This window comes from Brassica rapa, chromosome A06 (genome assembly GCF_000309985.2).
Source record: "Brassica rapa cultivar Chiifu-401-42 chromosome A06, CAAS_Brap_v3.01, whole genome shotgun sequence".
Taxonomy (NCBI): Eukaryota; Viridiplantae; Streptophyta; class Magnoliopsida; order Brassicales; family Brassicaceae; genus Brassica; species Brassica rapa.
Window position 1 is genome coordinate 27,918,898 of NC_024800.2, and position 23,882 is coordinate 27,942,779.

The following is a 23,882-nucleotide window of genomic DNA, read 5'->3' on the forward strand; positions in this document are numbered from 1 at the left end:
TCTGGAGGGGTTTTTGGTTTAGCCATTTCATTTAGTCTCATACAATCTTCTCTATCTAAAGAAGTTATCGCATTCTCTCCACCAAAAAACAAGTCCCTTAGTTAAGAAGAATAAGCAAATTTGTCCACTAATCTTTATGGTTCAGTTGTTATAAAGCTAACCTTAGACAATGTCAATTAGGCCGAATCTCAGTGCCCTAAACCCGTCCTATAAATTATTGAGTTTGTGCTTAGTTATAGACGCTTAAAATGAACTTTTCGGATTAAATCCGTTTGGGTTTAAGCTCGTTTAGGATAAAACTGGTTCGCAAAACCTAAAATTTTAATTTTAGTTAAGCTTTGTTGTTGTAGTCGAAACTATTTCTGATATTGGCATAGCGTTTTAATATTTTGATCCAAGTACTAGCAAAGAAAATGCGAAAGATGTGAATTTACCTTACTACTCTTTAATCATTACATTAATCACATTTCAAAATTTTAAATTGTATCTTTTTCTTCATGTAGACATACGTCGTTAAGTATTAGTGTTGTTTATCTATATATTTAGTTTTAATTATACATCAGATTATTTTAAGTCTTGTTATATCTAATTTGATTTTATATTTGAAAGAAAATAGTTCAGAAATTATTGTTTTTATGAAAATTTAGATGCTTAGAATGATAAAAATCTCAGCTATACTATTAAATAATAAATTATTCTAAAAAATCTAGAAAAACGGACTCGGCTTCAAGTATGTAAGCCTAATTTTTTTTTAGTTTGGATTGGATACGAATTGTGTGAATGTTAGGCTGGGGTAGATAAAACTCAAATATTTACAGATCTTATGGATTTTGGACTGTACCGGCAAGGCCATCCCGATTAACATCGCTAACTAACCTCTTGAAGAAAAAGTTCAATTTCTTGTGGGGATGCAAAGTCCTATATTTAAACTCTGAGTGAAGATAAAGTGGATATGTGGGTTTAGATTCTCGTTTGCGTGTTTCTGTTTTGATGATCGTAGTAGGATTCGTTCTTCGCAGGAAAAGTTTCCAGCTGTATTCCCGTCTGGTTGCAGTCCCACGTCTGCTGCTTCTGTTCCCCCACTCTTTGTTAATTTCGAGTGTTTTCTTTATTTTCTTGTATTAGAAAATGGTAGATATCCGTTAGTTTATGTCTTGTTGTGTTCTTTGCCTTTATATTTTGTTTTGGTTTTCAAGAAGTAGTTCATGCTATTGCTTGGTTAATTGGTTTGTTTTTTTTTTTTTGTCAACTTATTGGTTTGGTCTTATAGCTAAGTTTTTTTTTTCCACTAGGTAGGGGTGGGCGTTCGGGTACCCGTTTGGGTTCGGGTCGGATATTTCGGATTTTCGGGTATTTCGGTATAGAGGTCTAGAACCCGTTTGGGTATTTCTGTACTTCGGGTCGGGTTCGGGTATTTTTAGTTCGGATTCGGTTATTTCGGATCGGGTTCGGATATTTAGATTTTGAAAAAAAATATTAAAATTTTCATTTCTCGAGTTTATTGTATTTAAAAATATAACTTTTAGTTAACTAATTTTTTATTTTTAATAGATTGAATGGTTAATAGATTTGGACATAACATTTTAAAACTAAAAAGACACTAATTTAGTTTTTTTTTTTAATTTTGGATATAACTTTTTGTTAATTTTTGAAATAAAAAACTTGACATGCATTTTAAGTGAGTAGCAAATCATTTTTTCCGGAATTGTATGTATATCATATGAACTTAAATTATGTGTAGTATCAATATAAATATTTTATATAAAATGAGAGATATAAACTAGAAATATAAGGTTAATTATACATATGTTCGGTTATCTTCGGATATCCATTCGGGTTCGGGTATTATCCGTTCGGGTTTGGGTATCCAATCTCTCCTTATTCAATACCCGTTTAGGTATTTTGCTACTTCGGTTCGGATTTCGGTTTGGTTTTTTCGGATCGGGTTCGGGTGCCACTTCGGATATCGGGTAAAGTGCCCACCCCTACCACTAGGGGTGGCAAAAAAAAAGACGAACCGAACCAAGTCAAACCGAACCAACCGAACCAAGTCAAACCGAACCAACCGAACTGAAACCGATTAAACCGAACCAAAATCTATTTCAAACCATTCGGTTGAAGATTTCTCCAACCCGAGTATTTTTGTAATTATTTAAATTATAAATATTAGTAATAGCAATATACTAAAATTCTAATACCAAACAACATATTTTCCATTTTTCATTCATTAACATATATTATTCTAACCTAATATGTAATCATCAAAATATTTAATTTAAAAAAATAGAAAACTCTGTACTTTTATATTTTTATATATGTAAACGTGGATATTAAATCTAAATCTTAAACCTAAAGCAAATTTTATTAAAAACAAAAATTCTTCTCCATAGCGTCACATGGAAGATGATTCAGTGCATGCTTTTTAATAATGATATAAGAGACATTACTAATGATGTTGGATTTTTTTTTAGTTAACTTTCATTTGTTTTAATTTTTATATACTTTTTATGACTTTTTAAAAGGTTTTTGTTTCAGTTTTATATTTAATTTAGTTTACATACACAAGTTATGTTTTAAAACATAATTTTTTAAACAAAAAATTAAACTAAGGAGAACTTAATTAAACTGATGCAAAAAACAAACCGAACTAAACCGAATACAAACCAAACCGAACCGAACACAAACCGAACCAAACCAAATTATGGTTTATTTCAGTTGGAAAAATACTAGAACCGAACTAAACCAAACTAAACCGAACCCGAACCAAACTGAGATAATAACCGAAGTGCCCACCCCTGGTGTCCACCACTATGACCGTTTCAATAACTTTTTTTTTAAAATTATAGTAGTCGTTAATCGATTCCAATCATGATAGTAAAAAGATAAAAAAAAAAATTCAAAAGGCAAGAAACGTTAAAAATAATTTGAAAAAAGGGAAAAAAAAAAGAAAAAGAAATGTGGAGGTTGGTTTTGTGTTCCCTCTCGTTCGAACAACAACACTCGTCCCGTAAAAGTCTCTCTCTCTCTCTCTATCGCAGATAGGTGCTTCGTCTCCTTCTTCGATAACTCCGATCACCTAAAAACGTTTCCTTTCAATCAAAGCATCTCTCTCTCTCTCTCCCTCCTTCATTACAAACATTATATCCTCGCATTTCGAGGTACTTACTCTCTCGATCGAGATTCAGATCTAAATTTCAATAATTAGGGATTTCGATTCTCCATCGTCAATGTCGAATTCGAGCTTCGATGTGGAGAAAGTTTCGATCTTTATTGGATTCTAACTTGGAGATTTCGAATGGCTGGTTTTGATTTTGATGATTGTGGCAATGATGTAGTTTTAGCTAAAAGTTGTTTGCTTTGAAGAGGGAAGAAGATGGGATCTGGGCGGAGCAAATCGTGCCGAGCCTCTACGGAACCTGGTGGTGGTGGAGGAAGGAGGAGAAAACCAATGAGTCTCCTTTGCTCTCTTCACTCTTCTTGCCTCGCTTCTACTTCTCACGACAGTGACGATGACGTTGATCATCAGGTTTCGTTTTCATCCTTAGTGCCTATCAATATCTTGATTTATAACTAAGAGTCTTGATCTCTCCAGGTATGTAACGGAAGGAGGAGGATGGAATCTTTGAATCAGGGAGATGCACAAGATTGTTATGATGATGAAGAACTGAAAGATAAAAACGAGCTTGAGCTTGATGATGATTGTGGTGTTGTTGTTGAAGAAGAAGCAGCTGTAAGCAACGTTGGCGGTTCGGTTCAAGAATCTTCCACTCCAAGTCGAGTTTTCTCGCATTTCAAATTCCTTCCTGGTAACATAAGCTCCAGACTTAGCAGAGCTTCAAGCTCTAGATCCTTCAACACTACTTACCCACGAGAAGTATCTGTCATACAACCTGCTAGAGTTGAGTCTCCGAGGAACCCTGTGATTGACAATGTAGTTAGAGACATTGATGCAATGAGATATGGAGAAGATCGTTCTTCTTCGAGAGTAGTAGGTAATGGTATGGAAAGACAAGTTGTTCGTGAACCTTCCGTTGATCGGAATGTTAGTTTTAGCAGGACTCTGAGTGTTGGACGTCTCCGTGACAGAGTTCTTCGCCGGTCTTCACTCTCTGATTTCACATTCCGTCCTTCACATCAAGGAGAAGATGATACTGATCTCTTCTCTGCTGATAACACTGCAGCAGCGGAGGACACTCCTGTGACTTCAGCGTCGTTACTAAACCGTTCTGCTTCTAGCATTAGAAGAACGTTATTCGGAGTTCAAGATCAACAGACGACAAGTCCTCTTGTCAGAGAAGGGAGGTATCAAGGTTTATTAGAACACCGATCAGATTTCCTTGAGAGAAGGAGGAGAATAAGATCTCAGGTTTGCAAACTAGTTTAGTTGTTTCATTCTTTGATGCCTTCTCTGTTCAACTAAAAAAATCTAATCAACTCATGTAACAGGTTCGTGCTCTTCAAAGATTGGGTAGCCGGTTTGAGAGTGTCACAGGCCATCATGATAGGGCTTGTGTCTTATCAGGTCTAGACCAAGCAGGTCGTTGCACATGCCGTGCAGGTACTAACCGTGGTTCCACTACAACAACAACAACACCAACAACCGATGAAACAAACGCTAGAGCTAGCATCTCAAGGATAGTATTGCTAGCTGAAGCTCTCTTCGAGGTATATTACATGTCTTCACAGTAACAACTTCTTGCCACACGGTTCTCTCTCGCTATATGCTAAGGTTTTATAGTGTATTCATTTTTAGGTTCTTGATGAAATTCATCAGCAATCTGTTGTATTATCCTCTCAACAACCATCAGTATCATCAATAGGATCTGTTCCTGCACCTAACGACGTTGTGGACTTGTTACCTATAAAACAGTATACTAAATCACAAAGCGAAGATTCCTCACAGTAATATCTACTAACTGGTTCTTTTACTTACTAATATGTCGAGTCATTATGGTTAAAACATTTTTTTGCCGTAATTTTTCAGATGTTATATATGTCTTGTGGAGTATGAAGAAGGAGACACTATAAGGACACTTCCTTGTCATCATGAATTCCATAGAACATGTGTGGATAAATGGCTTAAAGAGATTCACAGGTATGAAATCTGGATTTGTGATGACAATGTTTTCGATTTTTTTTTCGTGATCTGATGATGCTTTCGCGGCAATGCAGAGTATGTCCTCTATGTCGTGGAGACATTTGTAGACATGATCCATCACCTGAACTACACTGATTACAGTATGAGAGTTTCAGATTCTGCAAAAGATCCAAAAACATTCATTGGGTTTTGTCTGGAACTGAATCTAAATGTTGTATTTTTGCTTGTTGTTTGTAGCTTTCAATTGAAAACAAAAAACAACAAAATTCAAACTTCCTGTATTTTAAACTTCTGTACTTAATTGATTAATTTATTGATGTTGTTGTGTTCCATGATCATCTTTGCCTCTGATTGCAATTTTGGCCGATCTTTAAGAGCACTTGAAAATGGGATTCTAAACAAAATAATAGTATATTAATATAATGTAATTATTGAATTAAAATCTAATACTGGAAAAATTAAGCCATATAATGCAACCTGTGTAATGAGAGTAACTCACCTTTTCTTGTTGAGTATCTCAAACAAAAACTTTAGTGTTTTTTTTCTCTTTCTCTCTCTTATTTGTGTTTTAGTTTTCAGTTTTTAATTACTTAAAATAATAAATATGATATCAGATACTATACAATGAAAATTCCCTTAGGTCAAAAATTGAAAGCTTAATGTTCCCGGTCTATATATATAAATAATTTTTTTTTCTTGAAGCCACCTAAACAAGTAGTAAACCAAAATTAACGGATCATCATTTAATTTTATTGACTAGATTTTGACACGTACTTTTAAATATGTGTAATATATATATAGTTGAGTTAATAATTATATTTTAATACACAAAAAGTAACTCATATAAAAATTATATTTTATCTTAATAATTAAATGGACAAATCTTATTAGTATAATTATTTAAATTATTTAAATAATTATAATAAAATAACAAAATAGCTTATAATAAATTATTATATGAGTTAATAAATATAGGTAAACATTTAATACACAAATACTCAAACTAATTTAAATAATTATACTAAAATAACAAAATAGCACTAACCTGTTCCCGGTCTATATATAATTGTATTTTAATCATAATTTATAAATCATTTAATTATTTACAAATTTACATTTTCACTAGTGTCATTGACATATTCTTTATGTATCACTTAATATCAATATTATTCTAAAAGTAATGCTTATATTTTAATAGTATAAATTCAGAACATTTGTCAAATTACATTAAGATAAAATTTTAGAAATATATATATTTTCGAATTGAAAACCATATTTTGAAGTTTCGATTAGTTGCTATAAATATGGTAAAAAAGGTTTTATTATAATATTATGGAAAATATTAACCACTAAAAATAATTAATTAGTATATATGACAAAATAATATGAACTAAATATATGTAAATAGATAAAATGTGTTTCTGTTTTAATAGTATAGAATTATAGATTCTTTCAATTTTTTCATACTCTTATTATTTATTCCAAATATGTTAAAAAACCACTAAATAATCTACAAGTTTTTAATTATCTTCTAATTAAAAATATCTCTTTTAGTGATGACTAATCTTCATCTACAAATATACCATACTATTTAATATCTAAAAATGAAATTTGCTCTTCATATAAATATTTTCAAAATGAATATAAAATACCATTTGCTATTTCCAATTATTTAGATATATTAACATAAATTTACATGAATACAATATTTTTATTTTTATTTTTTAATTTACAAACTAAAATTATTTGGTTATGCTAATAGTATATATATAGTTAGTTTTTTTCTTTTTTTGGTGAATATTATGACTTGTAATTTAATTAAAATATAAATATGTTTAAAATAATTAAGAGATGTCATTTATCATTGTTAATAAGTTATATTAGTAGAAATATAAAAAAAATTCAATTCCAGTAAAAAAATAAATATATTATACCAAAAAGTAATGGTAAAATATCATTTCACCAGTCAAAAATAATAATTTGTGACAAACAAAGGGATCAATGTTAAATATATGAGATTCATTATAGGAAAAAATCATTTAACAGTTCAAGGCAAGATAATTCGCAATTCATATCAAATCAGCGTATCATTAACTAACATATCTGTTTTAATTTGTGTCTAAAAATAATGGGAAATGTCTTTAATTAATATATGATACGATTAACTCGTTCATTATTGGGAGATACAGTCTGATCATTTTCGTTGACTCATTGTTAGGCTCCTTAATTGATAGAACAATACATGATTTTATATATAGTTTATCATTACGTAGACTGAGAAAATAGTTTCAGAGTATCGTTAGAAAGATTATCAATTACCTTGTTAAGTAGAAATTCACGAAAGTGAAAACACAAAATGAAAAACAGTTGTCCAATTCTTGGTCCCCGATGTGACTTTTGTGATTGTGCTGGTAGGGCATGCCAGTCTCACTTCCCAGGTAATGTTCATGTATCTTTTATAGTATTTCTACTCATGATAATCGAACAATTGGTTTAACATATCAATATCACACCGTAGATTTAATTAGTATTTGTGTTCCAAGTCGAGTCAGTTTCATTTGGAGTACTAAGTTTACAATTTTAGTAAAGAAAAGAATGTTGACAGTACGCATGGGCATTCGGGGTCCTAATCGGGTTTCGGTTTTATCCATTCGGGTTTCGGTTTTTCGGGTTTATCAAAATCAACCCCATTCGGGTTATATAAAAGTTCGGTTCGGGACCGGTTCGGGTTCTATCGGGTTCGGGTCGGGGTTAGTAAATCTTCAAAGAACCGGTATAACCCATTGTACTTTCGGGTTCGGGTCTCAATCGGTTCTTCGGTTTAAAAATACCTGATTTGTACCTATTTTGTAACTAAAATATAAATGAAATCGGTTCTTCAGATTTAAAATACATGATTTGTACATATTTTAATAGCCAAAACATAAGTAAAATCGATTCAAAAATAAGAAAAAACATCAAACGTGATCATTCAAAATCAAGCGAAAGATAAATATAGTTAGTGATAGAAAGAAAACCAGATAAATGAAATCATAAAACAAAAAATAAGTTCTCATGAAATGAGAAACATTATTCAATAAAAACAAAACCAAAATCTAAAAACTTCAGGCATCAACCGCCACATTCCACAATCAACCTTCATGTAACATATAATTATTTTAGAAGTTCAATAATATCTTAAAGTATTTTGGATACATATTAATAATTAAGATCATATTTGGTAGAAGTTCTTTTTGTAATTTTAAATGTTTCGGGTTCTATCGGATATCCATTTAGGTCCGGGTTCGGTTCGGATAATACCCATAACCCAAAATACCAAAAAACAGGATCCATTCGGTATTTATGTCGGGTTCGGATCGGTTCGGATTCATTTTTATCGGATCGGGTTCGGTTCGGATTTTCGGGTTCGGTTTATTTGCCCAGCCCTAGTTGACAGTATTCAATAACAGTAATAGCGGTAAACTATAATTTGTAAACTTGTGATCGTAATTTTTATTTTAATAGTATCAAATATGAAACCAAAGTTAGTATAAAATAATTTTCTACAATTTTCCTTTCTTTTTCCTTTTATTTTTATTTATCCAGTGTTAATAAAAAAATGTATTATTTTTCTTTCACTTTTATGTTGTAACTCAATTTCATTTTAGTAACATTATTGAACTTATAAATATTATATGAATTTCTGAATGAATAAATTTTTATTAGACTAGATCATATCAATTTATTTAGGCAATGGTCCTGATGATTTAATATGACTTTTAATAAAAAAAAATAAACATAATGATTATGAAAGGTTTAAAACTTTATAAAAATCATTTCTTAGTAGAAATATTGAAAAATAACAAATAAAAGTATTTACCAAATATGTATTTACCAACATGAATACCATCTTTTTCTCAAAAAAAAAAAATTAATACCATCTGTAATACAAAATATTAAGCATTTGTAGTTGGTGTTTGTAGGAATGAAGGTGGAGTGGCCAGAGCTAAAAGGAGTGAGCGGAATCGAAGCAAAGAAAAAGATAGAAAGTGATAATCCACATGTGACTGCTTTTATATATCCTCAAGATGTCTATCTACCATCCATCAATTGTTGTAATCGTGTTGTCCTCTATGTTCCGAGCGACAATTGCCCCAACGGTCCAGTCACCAACATACCTATTATTGGATAGTCTCATCCTTTATGCTTTCTAAATTTCAACAATTTTCCTGAATAAAACAGAAATATAAGAGATATTTCTACTATATAATCTTGTATCATCAAGTTTATAATATGTTTCTATTACTGAACAATAAAAAATTTGTTGTGTTTTTATCTTTTACTAATTTTATATCTTTTCTAAACTACTCTTCTTATCTAGACGGGCACTTTTTAAAATATCTAAAATACGTAAAAGAAATCTTCAAAAAAAAATTGTTATAAAAAAGGAAAATTCCATAAAATGCCCTAAATAGATTTTGTTAAGTTTTTAATATCCAAACTTTTTGTTTTCTAGTTTGATAACTTAACCAATTATTTTGCTTTTAGTACATTAACTTTAAACAGTGTTAACTTTAATATCCAATTTTTCTCATTTTAATCAAATATTTATAAGTTTCAAAGAATTTTTTAAAAAATCTCCAAAATTCAGGAAAATCTCTTTACAGTTTTTAATTTTATTAAAGTTTTAGGTATAAGAGTACCTAAACTATAAATAATCGCAAAATTTTGGAATAATTTTTAAGATTTTGTTTTCTGAAATTTTAAACTAAATTATATTTTCATTCAAAATCAAGCTTTTATGAATCTTAAAATTTTATGACAAAAAAATGAATCTTAAAACTGAAATATTTTATTTCCTAAAACTTAAACTAAGACTAATTTTTTTAAATATTTTTCTTTTAAGTTTTAGAGATTTTAAACTTTGTTTAAATTTATTACTATTTATTATTAAAATCAACAGAATTTGAGTATGAAAATGAGTATATTGTTAAGTTTTAAGTATTAAAATGAAAATAATTAGTTAAGGTATTAAACCAGATAGCAAAAAAATGGATATTAAAAACTTAATAAAAAATTAGAGATTTAAGTGGAATTGTTTCTAAGTAAAATAAAGAAATGAACCTCTTTGTATAAATAAAAGTATTTTTGTAGAGTATATTAATATATGTAACATATATATAAAATTATCTGGAAATAATCAATTTTCAATAGGCCACCACCACATATTTACACTGTCAACATTATAACTAATTTTTTTGGTTCAGTTTCATACTTTTTATTTATCAACGTGATGACAAATAGGTCTCAGACTCTCAGAATTCTTTTTTTGATCAAGCAGAAAAGCTTCAATCTCTCCATGTTTTGCCTACAAAAACCGGAGGAGCATCTTCTCCTGTATAAGTTGAAGCTCTGCTTGTCCAATGTGAAGCACCTCCCTTCCATTATCAGACATAACCATAGACGACCAGGGAGGATCAGAAACACTCAACTCTTGACTTGGTCTGACGAATACACATCCATTTTATGATTTATGGTATGCCTCTTAACCTCTAAAATTCACATAGGCGAGAAAATGACATTAAACCACCTACTTTTTGAGTCTGCTCTGCACGCCACCACACATGACCCTCTACTTACAGATTCAAGTACCAAGCCGCCATTCCGGTCCAACTTCTAAATCTGCAAGCAAAGTGATAAGAAATATAACTACCATGTCGTAGTTTGGGAGCCGACGAAACTAAAGAGATAACGGTCTTTTTTTTTTCAATATCTGAAAACGAAATTCTAAATGCTGGCCACCCTTTATACTTCTACTTCACACGATTTGTTGCTGTTCGAGATCCACCTTTAGCCTAATTAGTTTAGGGTAATTGCATCCAGTAAACACAAAAAAAAAAACAAAATTCACTAACTAACTAAAAACACCCTCTCTCTCCTACTTTCTCTTCCTATTTCTCTCTACTCTCTCTCTCAAAATCTAATTTTTTTTTTGGCTATTTAGCAAATAAGCCCATTAATTTAAGTATTATATTTCAACTATAAATCATTATCAGTGTTTCAAAAAAAAAAAAAAACTATAAATCATTATCCTCCAATACTTTTTAATATAATACCAAACCGAAAGAGAAAAAGACTAGGATAACACCAAACCAAGTTTTTATTCCCAAAGTAGCACTCAAGGCTCAAAGTCACAAAAATAGGTTTCATTAAAGAGGTAAATATACATTTATTCCCCTTGGGTTAATTAATCCAAACCTTAGGGTTTAGAGTTAAGGGATGGGGTTTTGGAATTAGGGTTTAAAATTTTATAAAAAATAAATATTAAAATAAAAAATAAAAATTTTAAAAACAGTTTCAAAAAGTATTTTTAAATTATAAAAAGAAAATTTGAAAAAATAAATAAAAAAAAATTCAAAAAAAAATTATAAAAATTTCGAATCTGAAAACATATAATCTGAAACTATAATTTTTTTTTTTAATTTTTTTTTATTTATATTTATTTTTATTTATTTTTTTAATTTAAACCAGGGGTATTAGGGATATTTTACCCTTTAATGAATGTCATTTTTGTGACTTTCTCCTTCTAGTACTATTTTTGAGACATAAACTTCAAAAGGTAAAATGTGCTATTATTGACATTTGCCCAAACCGAAATCGTAGTAGACATTTCGAAACCAAAATAAAAAACCAAATAAATTCGATTGCCGAATAAAATTGATTCCAACTCGGTTTACACCTCATATGAAATACCGCCACGTAAGCCAATACACAACACTCTTGTCTGTATATGATGATTCGTTTATTCTGTTTTGTTTTGTTATAAATATATTTGAACCGTCTGTTTTTCTCAGATTCTACAAACCAGCTAACAAAAAATAAAAAACAATCATCTCCAGTGATTAAGGAACCAACCTCGGAGATTACCAAGACGACGGTGGTGGTAGTTGAAAGAGATGGCGGGACAGTCGCGAAAATGGATGATTCTGGTGGCGACGATCTGGATTCAAGCCTTCACTGGCACCAATTTCGATTTCTCGACGTACTCGTCGGATTTGAAATCGGTTCTAGGGATATCTCAGGTGCAGCTGAACTACCTCGCCGTGGCTTCCGATCTCGGGAAGGTTTTCGGCTGGTCGTCGGGGCTCGCGCTTTTGTATTTCCCTCTCTGGACGGTTCTCTTCGCTGCGGCGACAATGGGATTCGTTGGGTATGGTGTCCAGTGGCTCGTCATCACTAACGTTATCTCCTTGCCGTACATCCTGGTAAAATCATTTCTTCTTTTAAGCATTTTTTATTATATGTCTCTGTTGTTTTAATCGGTGAATCAATTCGATTTTTTTTTAGTTATTGTTATAAGCTAATCTTGATTGTTGAAACATTTATTTGATTCTTCAGCGTTAAGTAATGTAGCCTTTTCTTCAGCTTTGTAGATAGATGATTAATAAAGAACATCATTTTTCTTGACAATATTTACAGAAATATAAGAAATTTATCAAAGATAAATACTTCCTCAGTGTCGATTTAGAGAATTTTTTTCCCTACAAAATAAGTGTCTTTTTCGATTTTCAATGTAAAATTTATTTTTCTATTGGTTGAAATATGGTTAGTTGTATAGGTAATAATGTTTTTTTATAGGAAATGTACAAAATTAATTGTTTCTTTAATCCGTGTGCCGAAATCTAAAACGACACTTATAATGAAACAGAGAGAGTAATTAATATGAACCATGTTGATGAAAGACTCTTAGCATTATGATAAAAATGATTTAGTGTTTTCGCAGATGGAATGAGTTTGATTGGGAACATGTTTAAAAGCCTCTTATATCTTTGAAACTCTTCTGTGTATATATTTCATTTTGTTTCAGTTGTTTGTGACTTAATATATTAAAATCAGAGTAGTGTTTTTAGTAGTTTGCTTCATGTTAACTACGTATTATTAGAGTATTCATATTTTTATATTATAATTTTTTTTTGGTTGCACATGAGACGAAAACAAGATTTGGAAGTTTCTGAAGGTTTGTTGATAGTTGACTGGTGGATTGGTAGTTTAGAAGTTAAGTTGCGTTTGACTGTTTGCTGGCACGTGATTCTCTTTGGTCTGTTTCGGCTTAATCTTGGATTTGATGACTATACAGAGAATTTTTATAGTTTCCTGTGATCGGATCTTAGTTTTGTTTTGTGTATATATTAATATTTTTTCTCTTTGTCGCCAAAAAATACTTAAATACTGTTTTTCCTTTACAGTGGAGGATCTCTGTCTTGTGATGAATATAATATTGAATTCGCATAAAAAGTATTATTGCTGTAGGAAATTATTTGAATTATCTAGCCGTGAGCCTAGCCAATTTAAGAACTTTTTACTTTCTTGGGAGAAATGATTTTTAACTTTGTGACATGGTCTCAGATACTCCTTATGGCTAAGTATGGTTTCTGTAATGTTGTGGCAGGTGTTTCTGTGTTGTTTACTAGCTGGGCTAAGTATCTGCTGGTTTAACACAGTCTGCTTTGTGCTCTGCATCAGAAACTTCCCTGCAAACAGATCACTTGCACTTTCTCTCACAGTCAGCTTCAACGGCCTTAGTGCTGCCTTATACACTCTTGCTTACAACGCAATCAACCCTATCTCCACACAGCTATACCTTCTCCTAAACGCCCTTATACCTCTCATCGTCTCCTTCGCTGCTCTCATCCCTATTCTTCGCCAACCGCCTCTTGAGCCTCTCCCACCAGACGGAGTTCGTAGAGACTCTTTCATGTTTCTCTTGCTCAACATATTAGCGGTTTTGAACGGTGTTTATCTGCTTCTCTTTGGTTCGAAGACTTCTGGTGTAACCTCAGCTCGTCTCCTCTTTGGTGGATCGATTCTTCTCTTGATTCTCCCTTTATGCCTTCCTGGTCTAGTCTACGCTCGTAACTGGTATCTGCACAAAGTCCACTCCAGTTTCCGTTTAGAAGGTTCTGGTTTCATTCTTGTTGATGTCGATGAGCTTGAGATACATAAAGGAATGGTCACACGTGAAGCTAGCTTCGACGGTTATCAGTTGCTGAACGATGATGTAGTACTGCGAACAGCCATTACTCCTGTTCAGAAGAGTTTCATTGAAGATGAAAACAACAGATCCTGTTGCAGTAATCTCATTAGAAGAAACCAGCTTGGAATGCTTGGAGAAGAACATCCTCTGTATCTGCTCTTGTGCAGATCAGACTTCTGGCTTTACTATATAGCTTATTTTTGCGGTGGCACGATTGGACTTGTCTATAGCAACAACCTCGGACAGATTGCGCAATCTTTAGGACAAAGCTCTGAGACAACAACTCTTGTCACGCTTTATTCGTCTTTCTCATTCTTTGGTCGGTTGCTTTCAGCAACACCAGACTATATCAGAGCGTAAGTCCCTTTTTGCACTCCTCTGTTTCTAGCATCTTGAGAAGATTTATGATCTTACTGAATTGTGCAGGAAGTTTTATTTCGCTAGAACCGGGTGGCTAGCCGTTGCTCTTTTCCCAACCACAGTCGCTCTTTTCTTGCTGGCATCATCAGGGAGTTTGTCAGCGTTACAAGCAGGAACAGCTTTAATCGGTCTAAGCTCCGGTTTCATTTTCGCAGCAGCTGTTTCCATAACGTCTGAGCTGTTTGGACCCAACAGCGTCGGGGTTAACCACAACATCCTCATCACAAACATACCGATAGGATCGTTGGTGTACGGTTTCTTAGCTGCTTTGGTCTATGAATCCCATAGCACGGCTGGGTCAAAGACCGGGTCCGTTATATGTATGGGGCGAGACTGTTATTTCCTAACGTTTGTGTGGTGGGGATGCTTGTCGGTGATTGGGCTGGGCTCAAGTGTTGTCTTGTTTCTGAGAACTAGAAGAGCCTATCAACGTTTTGAACAAGATCGGATAGCTTCAAGCATGCTCTATTCTTGAAAATTTGAACTTCAATCGTGTTATATTGAAGGAAAAGCTGAAAATGACGACAAAAACTTGTGCAGAGCTTTGTTAGTGCACACGAGTTTTGATATTTTTATTTTTGGCAGCAATAATAAGAAAGAGAGATCTTAGGGACATAAAGAAGGCTTTCAGTTTTGTGTTTTGTGTCAGTGAATCAGTGAGTTGGAATGGGGAATTGTAACTTTGAGGGCATTGGAAGCAACATGTAATACTTACTTCTGAATTAACCTGACGAATGGAGAGATAGTAAATAAATCTTTGAAGTCCTCCAAAATGTAACACACCGACTTCTTGGATGGAGTGAGACCCACGAACCAAGAAAATAAGCATGCGAGTTCACTCGCTATGCCAGTCCAAGCCTTATAATTCTAGTGATATCCATCTTCGCTCTAATCTTGGAAAGAAATTCTATAACTTTAAATATGAAATTTTTTGCTTTTCAAAAAGGAATTTCAAAACTTCAAATTTTGGATTTTAGAATATCTTTAAAAATACTCTCTATTTTGAAGTTTCAAGTTGTTTTTCTCCAAAAGCAAAATTTCAAATTTAACTTCAAAATTATTATAATTTACACTGCAATCTTTATATTTGTCATCATAATGATAAATCCAAAATTTTTTTATAAATAACTAGCACATATACAAAATACTACACTAATATTAATTAATAAAATTTTACACTAAAATATAAAATTATAAATATAAATACAGAATTAAATATTAAACTACAAACAAAATACCACAGTATTCCATAAAAGTATTTTTGTATTGCTCCATCTTCGGTGACAAACAAAATTTTGACAATATTTTAGAGGTTCCGGAGAAAATTTGTTGTTGTAATATTTAAATTTGTGTAGTAATTATGTTTTCATGTATCTTCTTAAAAAGTTTCTTATTAAGTTTTTTTTTTGTAATATTCTTGTTATCTAATTCTAGTTTTAAAATATTATAAATTTTATTTGAAAATTTTCATTTAATTTTATGTGTAAAATTTGAATTTATAAAAATAAATTTAAAATATTTATGATATACAAAAATTTTAAAGATTAAAACGATAAATAGAAAATATTTAAGAATCATATATGTGGTGTGTAATTAATTATAAGGACCAAAATGCAAATAAAAGATGAAACTTTAAATTTGGAGTTTTGAATTAAGAAACTTCAAATATGAAGTTTCACTCCTTCAAATTCTAAATTTAAAGTTCTAAATTTTTTTTAGAGCAAAAAACTCTATATTTGAAGTTATAAAGTTCCTTTTGTAGATCCTCTTAAGAAGTAAAATTTTGTATTTGAAGTTTCACTACTCAAAACTTCAAATTTGAAGTTTCATTTTTTTATTTGCATTTTGGTTCTTATAATTAATTACACGTCACATTTATGATTTTTAAGTATTTTCTCATTTGTCATTTTAAAATTAAAACTTTTGTATATCAAAAATATTTCAATTTTATTTTCATAAATTCAAATTTTACACATAAATTAAATAAATTTAAAAACAAGATTTAATATTTTAAAACTAGAATTAGACAACAAGAATATTAGAAAAGAAACTTAATAAAAATAACTTTTAAACAGATACATGAAGATATAGTTATTACATATATTTTAATATTAAAACAACACTAAAAAACTAGTAAATTTGCTCTAAAACCTCTAAAATATTTTGCAAATAAATTTTCTGTAACTGAAGATGGAGCATTACGAAAATCATTTTATGGAATGATATGTTATTTTGCTTATAGTTTGATATTTAATGATGTATTTTTATTTATAATTTTATATTTTAGTGTAAGATTTTATTAATTAATATTACTATAATATTTTTAAATATGTACTAGTTATTTATAAAAGTTTTATAAATTTATATTAATTATGACAAATACAAAGACAAGTGACGCAGTGCAGGAGCTAGACTTTCTGATATGTAAGCGTATGGAGCTAGTAAAACATTACTTTATATAATAAGAAGATAAGATTAGAGATGCTGTAAAGAAGAAAACGATTAGGTGATTAGCAACCCCGAAAGAAAATGATTATTAATTTCCTTTATTCTGAAAAAGGAAAGAGTGAATCTGTCTCAGCTTCTCTGGGTCAGTCAGACTCTTTGATTTCAACCCTATCCTTCGTTTATCGCGACTTCTAGGGTTAGGGTTCGTTCAATTCACGTCTTCTTCGTCTCCTCCTCCTGCAATTCGATAAGTAATTTCATCGCAGGTTAAGGTAAGTATCTACCATTCATTCCTTCGTTTACTCACTCTAATTGAATTTTTTCTTCTATGGATTTGGGTCTCTTTTGTTTCCCACCATCAATTGAATTTCCATTTAAATTTTCCCTTTGGATCTGATTGTCCCTCCTCAATTGCTAGTTCTATCGGCATGGTTTCGTCTTCTGAGCATAAAAAAACACAATAAAGATTGAATTTTTACTCGAATGTATCTAATTAGTGATGAGATTTTGCCTTATCAAGTTCTTCACACATCTTTTAGTCAAAGCTAATTTTTCTTAGTGCAATTGTGAAGATTTTTTGCCAGGTTTGGGATAATAGTTGAGTTTAGAAGATACAATAATGGCTGGAGTACTAGCTGGGGAATGTTCGTACAATGAGAGTGGAGTTTCATCTCACTCCAGGAACTCTCATGAAAAGCAAGACGAGGGTTCCCGCTGGTACTTTGCAAGAAAAGAAATTGAAGAAAATTCACCCTCGAGGCTGGATGGTATTGACTTGAAGAAGGAAACTTACCTCCGTAAATCCTACTGTACATTTCTCCAGGACTTGGGCATGAGACTCAAAGTGTAAGTGCTCTTTTTCTTTCATCTTACTTTTGTTTTAAATTGAACTGCTTGGCATTATAATTGTCCCGAGTTGTCCATCAACATTGTGTTCAGAATATAGTTACTTACCCCTTTACACTTAGGTTTAATATAATTGTAATTTGATGTTTTATTTTATCTTAGCGTGTCTTTGACTGACATGAATACAAGGGAAAAGATAGTGACTATTGTTTATTTTATCTCAATGTTTCTTTCATTGACATGGTGAAAACATTCCTGTCACATTTGTCTGAATTTTACTCCCGGTAGTCATGATTTCTGTACTGTTCAAGGCTTTCAAATTACTTGCTTCTCATTTAAAGTGGCTGATATAGTTTTCCGAACAGTCCTCAGGTTACAATAGCTACAGCGATTATCTTTTGTCATCGATTCTTCTTTCGCCAATCACATGCAAAGAATGACAGAAGGGTGAGTTTATTGTTTTGCACCTGAGGCTTTTAAAAATGGGCTTTAGTCTGTGTTATTCCAATCTCTAGGCTGTAGTGTGGAATCCGAGGTATTTCCGTTTCTTGGATCCTTGGTAGTCTTTTGTATATATTGGCTCCATCTCCTTGGCATTTTTCTTGGTAGTTCTAGAGGGTACACTTCTCTGTGAACAGATAGTTTGGCTGTGACTTTGATACAGATTTAGCTTGATTCTTATCCTATGCATGGTGTATGAATTGTGATTGTCAGTGCTGATTTATACTTTTAGAGCAGGAAAAAAATACATAGATTAGATACTGAGCAATTTTTTCGTGTTGGTTTCACAGACAATTGCAACCGTATGTATGTTCCTTGCTGGAAAGGTTGAGGAAACTCCACACCCCTTGAAAGAAGTTATTTTTGTATCCTATGAGATCATAAACAAGAAGGATCCTGGTGCTGCACAGAAAATCAAGCAAAAGGTAATCATCACACTAATGAACCTTCTCAGATCTTTTGCCTCCGTTTAGCTAAACTAAAAGTATCTGGGATTTCCCCATATCTGATGTATATCACTTCTGCAGGAAGTATATGAGCAACAGAAAGAGCTTATATTAAATGGAGAAAAAATAGTACTCTCTACACTAGGCTTTGACTTCAATGTTAATCATCCTTATAAACCGCTTGTAGAAGCAATAAAGAAATTTAAGGTTGCGCAGAATGCTCTTGCCCAAGTTGCGTGGAATTTTGTTAACGATGGGTACGTTGAAGTGCTATTTTCTTCTAAAGCTTCCATTACTTCTATGTGCTTTGTATTTTCCTCTTCATACAATGCAAACTGGCTTGCAGTCTGCGGACATCACTCTGCCTGCAATTTAAGCCTCATCACATTGCGGCTGGTGCAATTTTTCTTGCGGCTAAGTTCCTTAAAGTGAAGTTACCATCAGATGGAGAGAAGGTTTGGTGGCAAGAGTTTGATGTCACACCTCGACAATTAGAGGGTATGTAGATGATGAATATGACTGCTCTTGTTTCATTGTCTGACTTGCATTACCTGTTTGTAATATGATTTCAAGAGTGATCGCCTTTTGTATCTTTCAGATGTTAGCAACCAAATGCTTGAGCTTTATGAGCAAAACCGTGTCCCTGCATCTCAAGGAAGCGAAGTCGAAAGTAGTGTAGCTGGAGCGTCAGCTCATCGGCCAGGCTCCAGAAATGGAGCGTCAACCGATGATCATGTTGGTTCTAGGCAAACATCAGTACGTTCAACCCACGAACATTCAAATTCTGATAATCATGGGGGTTCATCAAAAGACGGCTTGAGTCAGAACAACGATAATAGGGGTGGGGAGGCAGCTAATGCCAGTATTGATCACAAAGAGGAGATCAAGAGAGAAATAAAAGAAAGCCCGCATCATGAAAATCATCCAGCTCATGACTCTAGACCTTTAGCTGATGGACCTGGGAAGGAGAATTCAGAAAGAGAGAGTGGAGAGCTTCAAGATGATGGCGCTGTTCCTAAATCTAGAAAGGTTGAAACAACAGGTGATGCCCCAATCATCCAATCGCCAAAAGACTTGAAATTGCTTCGGGATAAGGTGAAGGCAAAGCGAGAAAAGGCTAAGAAGTTGCTCGGTGAAAGAACGAGGGAAAAGGATGTGATGGATGAGGATGATCTGATTGAAAGAGAATTGGAAGATGTGGAACTAGCTGTTGAGGATGAAAAGGCGAAGCAAAGGAATGCACAGAGCAGGCCAAAGGCAGAGAACTCTGATCTCATGGGTGCAGAACATGGTGAGATTCGAGATGTTAAAGGAGTTAAAAATGCAGAAGAAGGTGAAATGGTAAACGATGTCTCCCCAGTGCATAGCAGAAAGAGAAAAATGGAAAGTAGCCCTCCTGAAAAGCAGACAGAAGGAAAGAGACGCCACAATAGTGAGAACGGTGAAGAAGACCATAAGAGGAGCAGAGGTAGTAGTCATCATGGTGATAGAGAGCACAGAAGACGCTCACAAGAGAACAACCATTCATGAGAGGTAATGATTATTAAAAACTGCTACTCTTGATATAATCTTATGGCCTTTCTAAGACCTGTGGCACTTTGATGCCCAACCATGTGAACTTGACTTCTCTACATGGGTCGGTTCAGTTGTTGGAACCGTGGTCGGTGTATTTTAATGTTTGATTATATATCTATTTGTGGCATTTTATAAAATCCAACGGCTTGAACGAGGACTCATCATCCTAAAAGGATGTTGAGAAGCTAATCAAGCTTCCTTCTAATAAGTACGCTCGATGCTATTGAACAAAAACTATGCATTATATCACCTGCATTTTTCTTTCGCTGGGCAACTCTATACTTCCATTTGCTTAAGTATAGTCATCGTGATAAAGTTTCCTCCACTATGGTAAGATGAGAGTTGTCACTGTCTGAGATACCCCTATCAGATGAAGTGTAAGTTGTGGTCAAGGCCACAATCGCTTTGATTAACATCTTTGTTGTTTAACTGATTTTGCTTTTGATAGCTTCTCCAAGATTTTGTTATTACAGTATCTTTTTAAGTTGTATCTCATGTTAAATAGAAACAGTTGTACGCTATTGAAGCGAGTTATGTAATGAATCTATCAAATTTTTCTAAATGTGATTTGAGTTTGGTCTGAGTGAATACCATTAGTCAACCAGGGATCTGCTGCAGTATACCATTTGATTATATTGGATAAAAGACATCACTTTTACTAGTAAAGTGATGTTGAAAGAAATAATATATCATTCGACTTAGCATTCAAAAAGAGAAGAAGATAAGACCAAAAAGTAGAAGAATCATAAAATAAAAATAAAATAAAAATCAGTGATTTATTTTTTGCTAAGAATAATAATAATAACAATAAATCATTGAATGGTATGAATCAGCAGAAACACAGAGAGAGAAGAAGAAGGTAGCCATGGAAATAGCTGCTCGTTCGATCCTTAACAACCTCCAGCTTTCTTCTTGCACAAAGTCTCCTCCTTTCACTATTCACTCGTCACACGACACTGGAAGAAGACCACGACCAAGTTCCTTGGCTTTTCTTGATTGCCCAGAAAGATCCCAGATTCTCGGAAAATGCCTCCGACTGCAGAGACAGAGATCCTCCGCGCCCTGCTTATCAGCCAGCCGAGATGATGTTAACCCATCTGAAGAACTCGCCGTGATACTTGAGGTTGATGGGTAAGTTCCCATGAAGAAGCAAAGCTTCAAACTTTGTGATGATGAGATTCTATGAACTGGAGCAAGTTCTTGTTTTTGATTCAGTTCGGTCTTTGTTTGGTTCTCAGGGTAATGATTGATACATGGTCTAGTAATCGCCAGGCTTTCAATGTAGGTGCGTCTTCATTTTTCTAGTATTCTTCAAAATCGTCAGGCATTCAATGTAGTTATGATTTGTCTTCTTTTTTTCCTTTTCTTCTGATGGTGTTGCCTCTCTCTTATTTGTGAATTTACAGCTTTTAAAAAGCTTGGCCTTGACTGTGCTAACTGGCCTGAACCAGTTTATGCAGACCTTTTGAGGTATATATAACACCTATGTGACTTGTGTGTTCTTCTAGTTGGCTTTTTGTTTCTTGAAGTTTACTTTTGAAATGCTTAAGATTTGATTCTATTCTTGCATATGTGACCTTAGAGAACCAAGTTGTTTCTTATCATATCTGTTTCTAGAGGGTCTTAATCTTTATACAAGTCTATTAGATACTAAGCTGAATGATTGTGCTGTATTCAAACTGTTTTAGATTCTATTTTCACTTGGACATGAGCCATAGACGATTAGATTTTCATTGTACAATTGCATTTCCTTGTCTTAAAATTTAGTTGATTATTTCCAGAAAAGGTGCTGCTGATGAAGAGAAAATGTTGGTTTTGTATTTCAACCAGGTGAGTTAATCAGTTATTTTGCTTGAGTGTCATTAGCGTAATGCGACAGCTTACGCTTCTTTCTTCTCTCTTGTATAATATCTACTACCTCTTTTCAGATTGGATGGCCTTCCTCCTTGCCAACCAATGAGAAAGGCACTTTTGTAAAAAGTGTATTGCGAGAAAAGGTTGCACTAATACTTTGAACATGATGTTATTTTCAGCTAAGTATTATTCTCTTGGTAATTAAGGTCTGATAACTCCACCAATTGCTTAACTTCAACTTGTTTTGCTGACAGAAAAATGCCATGGATGAGTTTCTGATGTCGAAAAGCTTACCTCTGAGGACTGGAGTCCAAGAGTGAGTCTCTTTAGATATGCCTCTTTTAGATTGAAACAAAAAAGTAGAGACTCTTCTTTACTTGTGCTTGAATCTTTTTGTGTAGGTTTATCGATAATGCATACACAGAGAAAGTACCCATTGCTATCGTAACAGCCTACTTCAAGAGTGGAGACAAAGTAGCCTTGTAAGTAGCTAAGCTCCCAAAACAAATTCTCTCTGGAATTTTAGTTAAGCTCATTAGTCTCCTATACATATTCTCCCTCCTGTCTTTACAAAACAATCCACTAGCATAAGCACAATCCTACGTAGAGTTTTACTCGGTTATGTTGATTGTTATTCTGTCCTTTTGATGTGAGTATTTAACAGATCCATTGTCGAGATGCTTGGCGAAGAAAGACTTCCAAATGTGAAGGTTATCGGAGACAATGAGGTGGAACAGAGTATGTATGGACAACTTGTTCTAGGCAAAGGAGTTTCTTCAAGTCTAGAGGAGCAACTAGTCAAGGAAGTAAAAAAAGCAGGTATAGATAGAGCTCGGAGACAGTTTGCAAGTACTCTTGATCTAAGATCTTGTCTTGTGATTGCAGTAAAAATCTCATGCTATTAAACTTTTTTTTTTTGTGACTAGCATCCGCTGAGAAACAGAGGATAGCAGAAGAAGTTGCATCGATGCTAAAGCTAAGTGTGGACATTGACACAAGCTCATCTGAGAGGTGGAACTTTCTCTTCTTATGTACAAAAAAAAATTAAATTCAATTGAATACTTCAACATAAACAATAACATAATTTCTCGTTTTCTTTATTTGTTTATTTATTTTTCTAGATTGGAGAAAATTGTTGTTGCTTTGCGTGCTGCTGCAGAGTATACTGGGTTACCTGTTAGAAACTGTGTACTTGTTGCTGGTAGTCAATCTGGAGTTTCTGCTGCAAAGATGATAGGCATGCCTTGTGTGGTCATGAGAAGCAGGTTTGGTATTTGATTTGGATGTTCCTTTTATTTCTTTTGTTGCTTATTGGAGCATTATTCATTTGCTCCATTTTTTTTTTCTGCTAGTTTAACTGCAAGAGGTGAGTTTCCATCGGCAAAAGGTGTAATGGATGGGTTTGGAGGTGCAGACTTGACTATTCAAAAACTTAGGCACAAGATCAAGTCTTGAAGAAACAATTCAAGAAAGCTATCTCAGATGATACCGTCGTGTGTTTGTTTATTTCTGGTGAAGTTTTCAGGTTGATGATATTTTATCTATTGCTGCTACATGCTGCTGTAACATATTTGATTCTTTGTAATGTACTGTTTAGGTTAGTTTTCAGACATCAACAAGCTTCTTCTCAAACTAATGTCTATTTTAGATTCCAAAGCTCTACTATTTTTTTTTTCCTTGT

At 33.0% G+C, this 23,882-nt stretch overlaps 5 protein-coding genes across 12 annotated transcripts; all 5 read left to right on the plus strand.

The window, feature by feature from the left end:
• Positions 1-2,684: 2,684 nt before the first annotated feature.
• On the plus strand, positions 2,685-5,415 carry LOC103827808. Of its 3 annotated transcripts, none has more exons than XM_009103363.3 (7): positions 2,685-3,158; positions 3,364-3,526; positions 3,593-4,366; positions 4,447-4,665; positions 4,754-4,902; positions 4,985-5,095; positions 5,173-5,415. In XM_009103363.3, the coding sequence occupies exons 2-7, from the start codon at positions 3,374-3,376 to the stop codon at positions 5,231-5,233; spliced, it is 1,467 nt and encodes a 488-aa protein (XP_009101611.1). In that variant the 5' UTR covers positions 2,685-3,158; positions 3,364-3,373; the 3' UTR covers positions 5,234-5,415. The 3 variants fall into 3 exon arrangements, with proteins under 3 accessions (XP_009101611.1, XP_009101610.1, XP_033128262.1); XM_009103362.3 differs by having other exon boundaries at positions 2,686-3,158; positions 3,336-3,526; XM_033272371.1 differs by having other exon boundaries at positions 2,686-3,526.
• A 256-nt stretch (positions 5,416-5,671) lies between these two features.
• On the plus strand, positions 5,672-9,316 carry LOC103827809. The gene is made up of 2 exons (XM_009103366.3): positions 5,672-7,536; positions 9,061-9,316. Exons 1-2 carry the CDS (start codon positions 7,455-7,457, stop codon positions 9,267-9,269), a joined length of 291 nt encoding a protein of 96 aa, XP_009101614.1. The 5' UTR covers positions 5,672-7,454; the 3' UTR covers positions 9,270-9,316.
• Positions 9,317-9,562: 246 nt separating this feature from the next.
• LOC103827810 (protein NUCLEAR FUSION DEFECTIVE 4) lies at positions 9,563-16,090 on the plus strand. Of its 2 annotated transcripts, XM_033272363.1 has the most exons (4): positions 9,563-10,613; positions 11,932-12,342; positions 13,527-14,467; positions 14,538-16,087. In XM_033272363.1, the coding sequence occupies exons 2-4, from the start codon at positions 12,034-12,036 to the stop codon at positions 15,004-15,006; spliced, it is 1,719 nt and encodes a 572-aa protein (XP_033128254.1). In that variant the 5' UTR covers positions 9,563-10,613; positions 11,932-12,033; the 3' UTR covers positions 15,007-16,087. The 2 variants fall into 2 exon arrangements, with proteins under 2 accessions (XP_033128254.1, XP_009101615.1); XM_009103367.3 differs by lacking the exon at positions 9,563-10,613 and having other exon boundaries at positions 11,596-12,342; positions 14,538-16,090.
• A 901-nt stretch (positions 16,091-16,991) lies between these two features.
• On the plus strand, positions 16,992-20,881 carry LOC103827811 (cyclin-T1-5). 4 transcript variants are annotated; one of them, XM_009103368.3, is made up of 7 exons: positions 16,992-17,251; positions 17,552-17,825; positions 18,191-18,272; positions 18,617-18,751; positions 18,854-19,029; positions 19,119-19,270; positions 19,371-20,881. In XM_009103368.3, the coding sequence occupies exons 2-7, from the start codon at positions 17,599-17,601 to the stop codon at positions 20,300-20,302; spliced, it is 1,704 nt and encodes a 567-aa protein (XP_009101616.1). In that variant the 5' UTR covers positions 16,992-17,251; positions 17,552-17,598; the 3' UTR covers positions 20,303-20,881. The 4 variants fall into 4 exon arrangements, with proteins under 4 accessions (XP_009101616.1, XP_033128255.1, XP_033128256.1 ...); XM_033272364.1 differs by having other exon boundaries at positions 17,001-17,251; positions 17,560-17,825; XM_033272365.1 differs by having other exon boundaries at positions 17,001-17,251; positions 17,564-17,825.
• A 254-nt stretch (positions 20,882-21,135) lies between these two features.
• LOC103827812 (CBBY-like protein) lies at positions 21,136-23,876 on the plus strand. 2 transcript variants are annotated; one of them, XM_009103370.3, is made up of 11 exons: positions 21,138-21,478; positions 21,586-21,632; positions 21,754-21,817; positions 22,129-22,177; positions 22,276-22,344; positions 22,456-22,517; positions 22,603-22,683; positions 22,866-23,020; positions 23,128-23,212; positions 23,323-23,466; positions 23,554-23,876. In XM_009103370.3, the coding sequence occupies exons 1-11, from the start codon at positions 21,213-21,215 to the stop codon at positions 23,654-23,656; spliced, it is 1,125 nt and encodes a 374-aa protein (XP_009101618.1). In that variant the 5' UTR covers positions 21,138-21,212; the 3' UTR covers positions 23,657-23,876. The 2 variants fall into 2 exon arrangements, with proteins under 2 accessions (XP_033128297.1, XP_009101618.1); XM_033272406.1 differs by lacking the exons at positions 21,586-21,632; positions 21,754-21,817 and having other exon boundaries at positions 21,136-21,478.
• The last annotated feature ends 6 nt before the right edge of the window (positions 23,877-23,882 follow it).

What these genes read in the sequence shown, in the direction of transcription:
- LOC103827808 (XM_009103363.3), top strand. Translation starts at nt 3,374, where the DNA reads ATGGGATCTGGGCGGAGCAAATCGTGCCGAGCCTCTACGGAACCTGGT. An exon ending in ACGATGACGTTGATCATCAG is followed by an intron (nt 3,527 to 3,592) that starts GTTTCGTTTTCA and finishes TGATCTCTCCAG; the next exon opens with GTATGTAACGGAAGGAGGAG. An exon ending in TGGCTTAAAGAGATTCACAG is followed by an intron (nt 5,096 to 5,172) that starts GTATGAAATCTG and finishes GCGGCAATGCAG; the next exon opens with AGTATGTCCTCTATGTCGTG.
- LOC103827812 (XM_009103370.3), top strand. Translation starts at nt 21,213, where the DNA reads ATGGAAATAGCTGCTCGTTCGATCCTTAACAACCTCCAGCTTTCTTCT. An exon ending in TCGCCAGGCTTTCAATGTAG is followed by an intron (nt 21,633 to 21,753) that starts GTGCGTCTTCAT and finishes GTGAATTTACAG; the next exon opens with CTTTTAAAAAGCTTGGCCTT. An exon ending in CAAGGAAGTAAAAAAAGCAG is followed by an intron (nt 23,021 to 23,127) that starts GTATAGATAGAG and finishes TTTTGTGACTAG; the next exon opens with CATCCGCTGAGAAACAGAGG.
- LOC103827810 (XM_033272363.1), top strand. Translation starts at nt 12,034, where the DNA reads ATGGCGGGACAGTCGCGAAAATGGATGATTCTGGTGGCGACGATCTGG. An exon ending in TCTCCTTGCCGTACATCCTG is followed by an intron (nt 12,343 to 13,526) that starts GTAAAATCATTT and finishes ATGTTGTGGCAG; the next exon opens with GTGTTTCTGTGTTGTTTACT. An exon ending in ACACCAGACTATATCAGAGC is followed by an intron (nt 14,468 to 14,537) that starts GTAAGTCCCTTT and finishes TGAATTGTGCAG; the next exon opens with GAAGTTTTATTTCGCTAGAA.
- LOC103827809 (XM_009103366.3), top strand. Translation starts at nt 7,455, where the DNA reads ATGAAAAACAGTTGTCCAATTCTTGGTCCCCGATGTGACTTTTGTGAT. An exon ending in ATGCCAGTCTCACTTCCCAG is followed by an intron (nt 7,537 to 9,060) that starts GTAATGTTCATG and finishes TGGTGTTTGTAG; the next exon opens with GAATGAAGGTGGAGTGGCCA.
- LOC103827811 (XM_009103368.3), top strand. Translation starts at nt 17,599, where the DNA reads ATGGCTGGAGTACTAGCTGGGGAATGTTCGTACAATGAGAGTGGAGTT. An exon ending in ATGCAAAGAATGACAGAAGG is followed by an intron (nt 18,273 to 18,616) that starts GTGAGTTTATTG and finishes TTGGTTTCACAG; the next exon opens with ACAATTGCAACCGTATGTAT. An exon ending in CACACCTCGACAATTAGAGG is followed by an intron (nt 19,271 to 19,370) that starts GTATGTAGATGA and finishes TGTATCTTTCAG; the next exon opens with ATGTTAGCAACCAAATGCTT.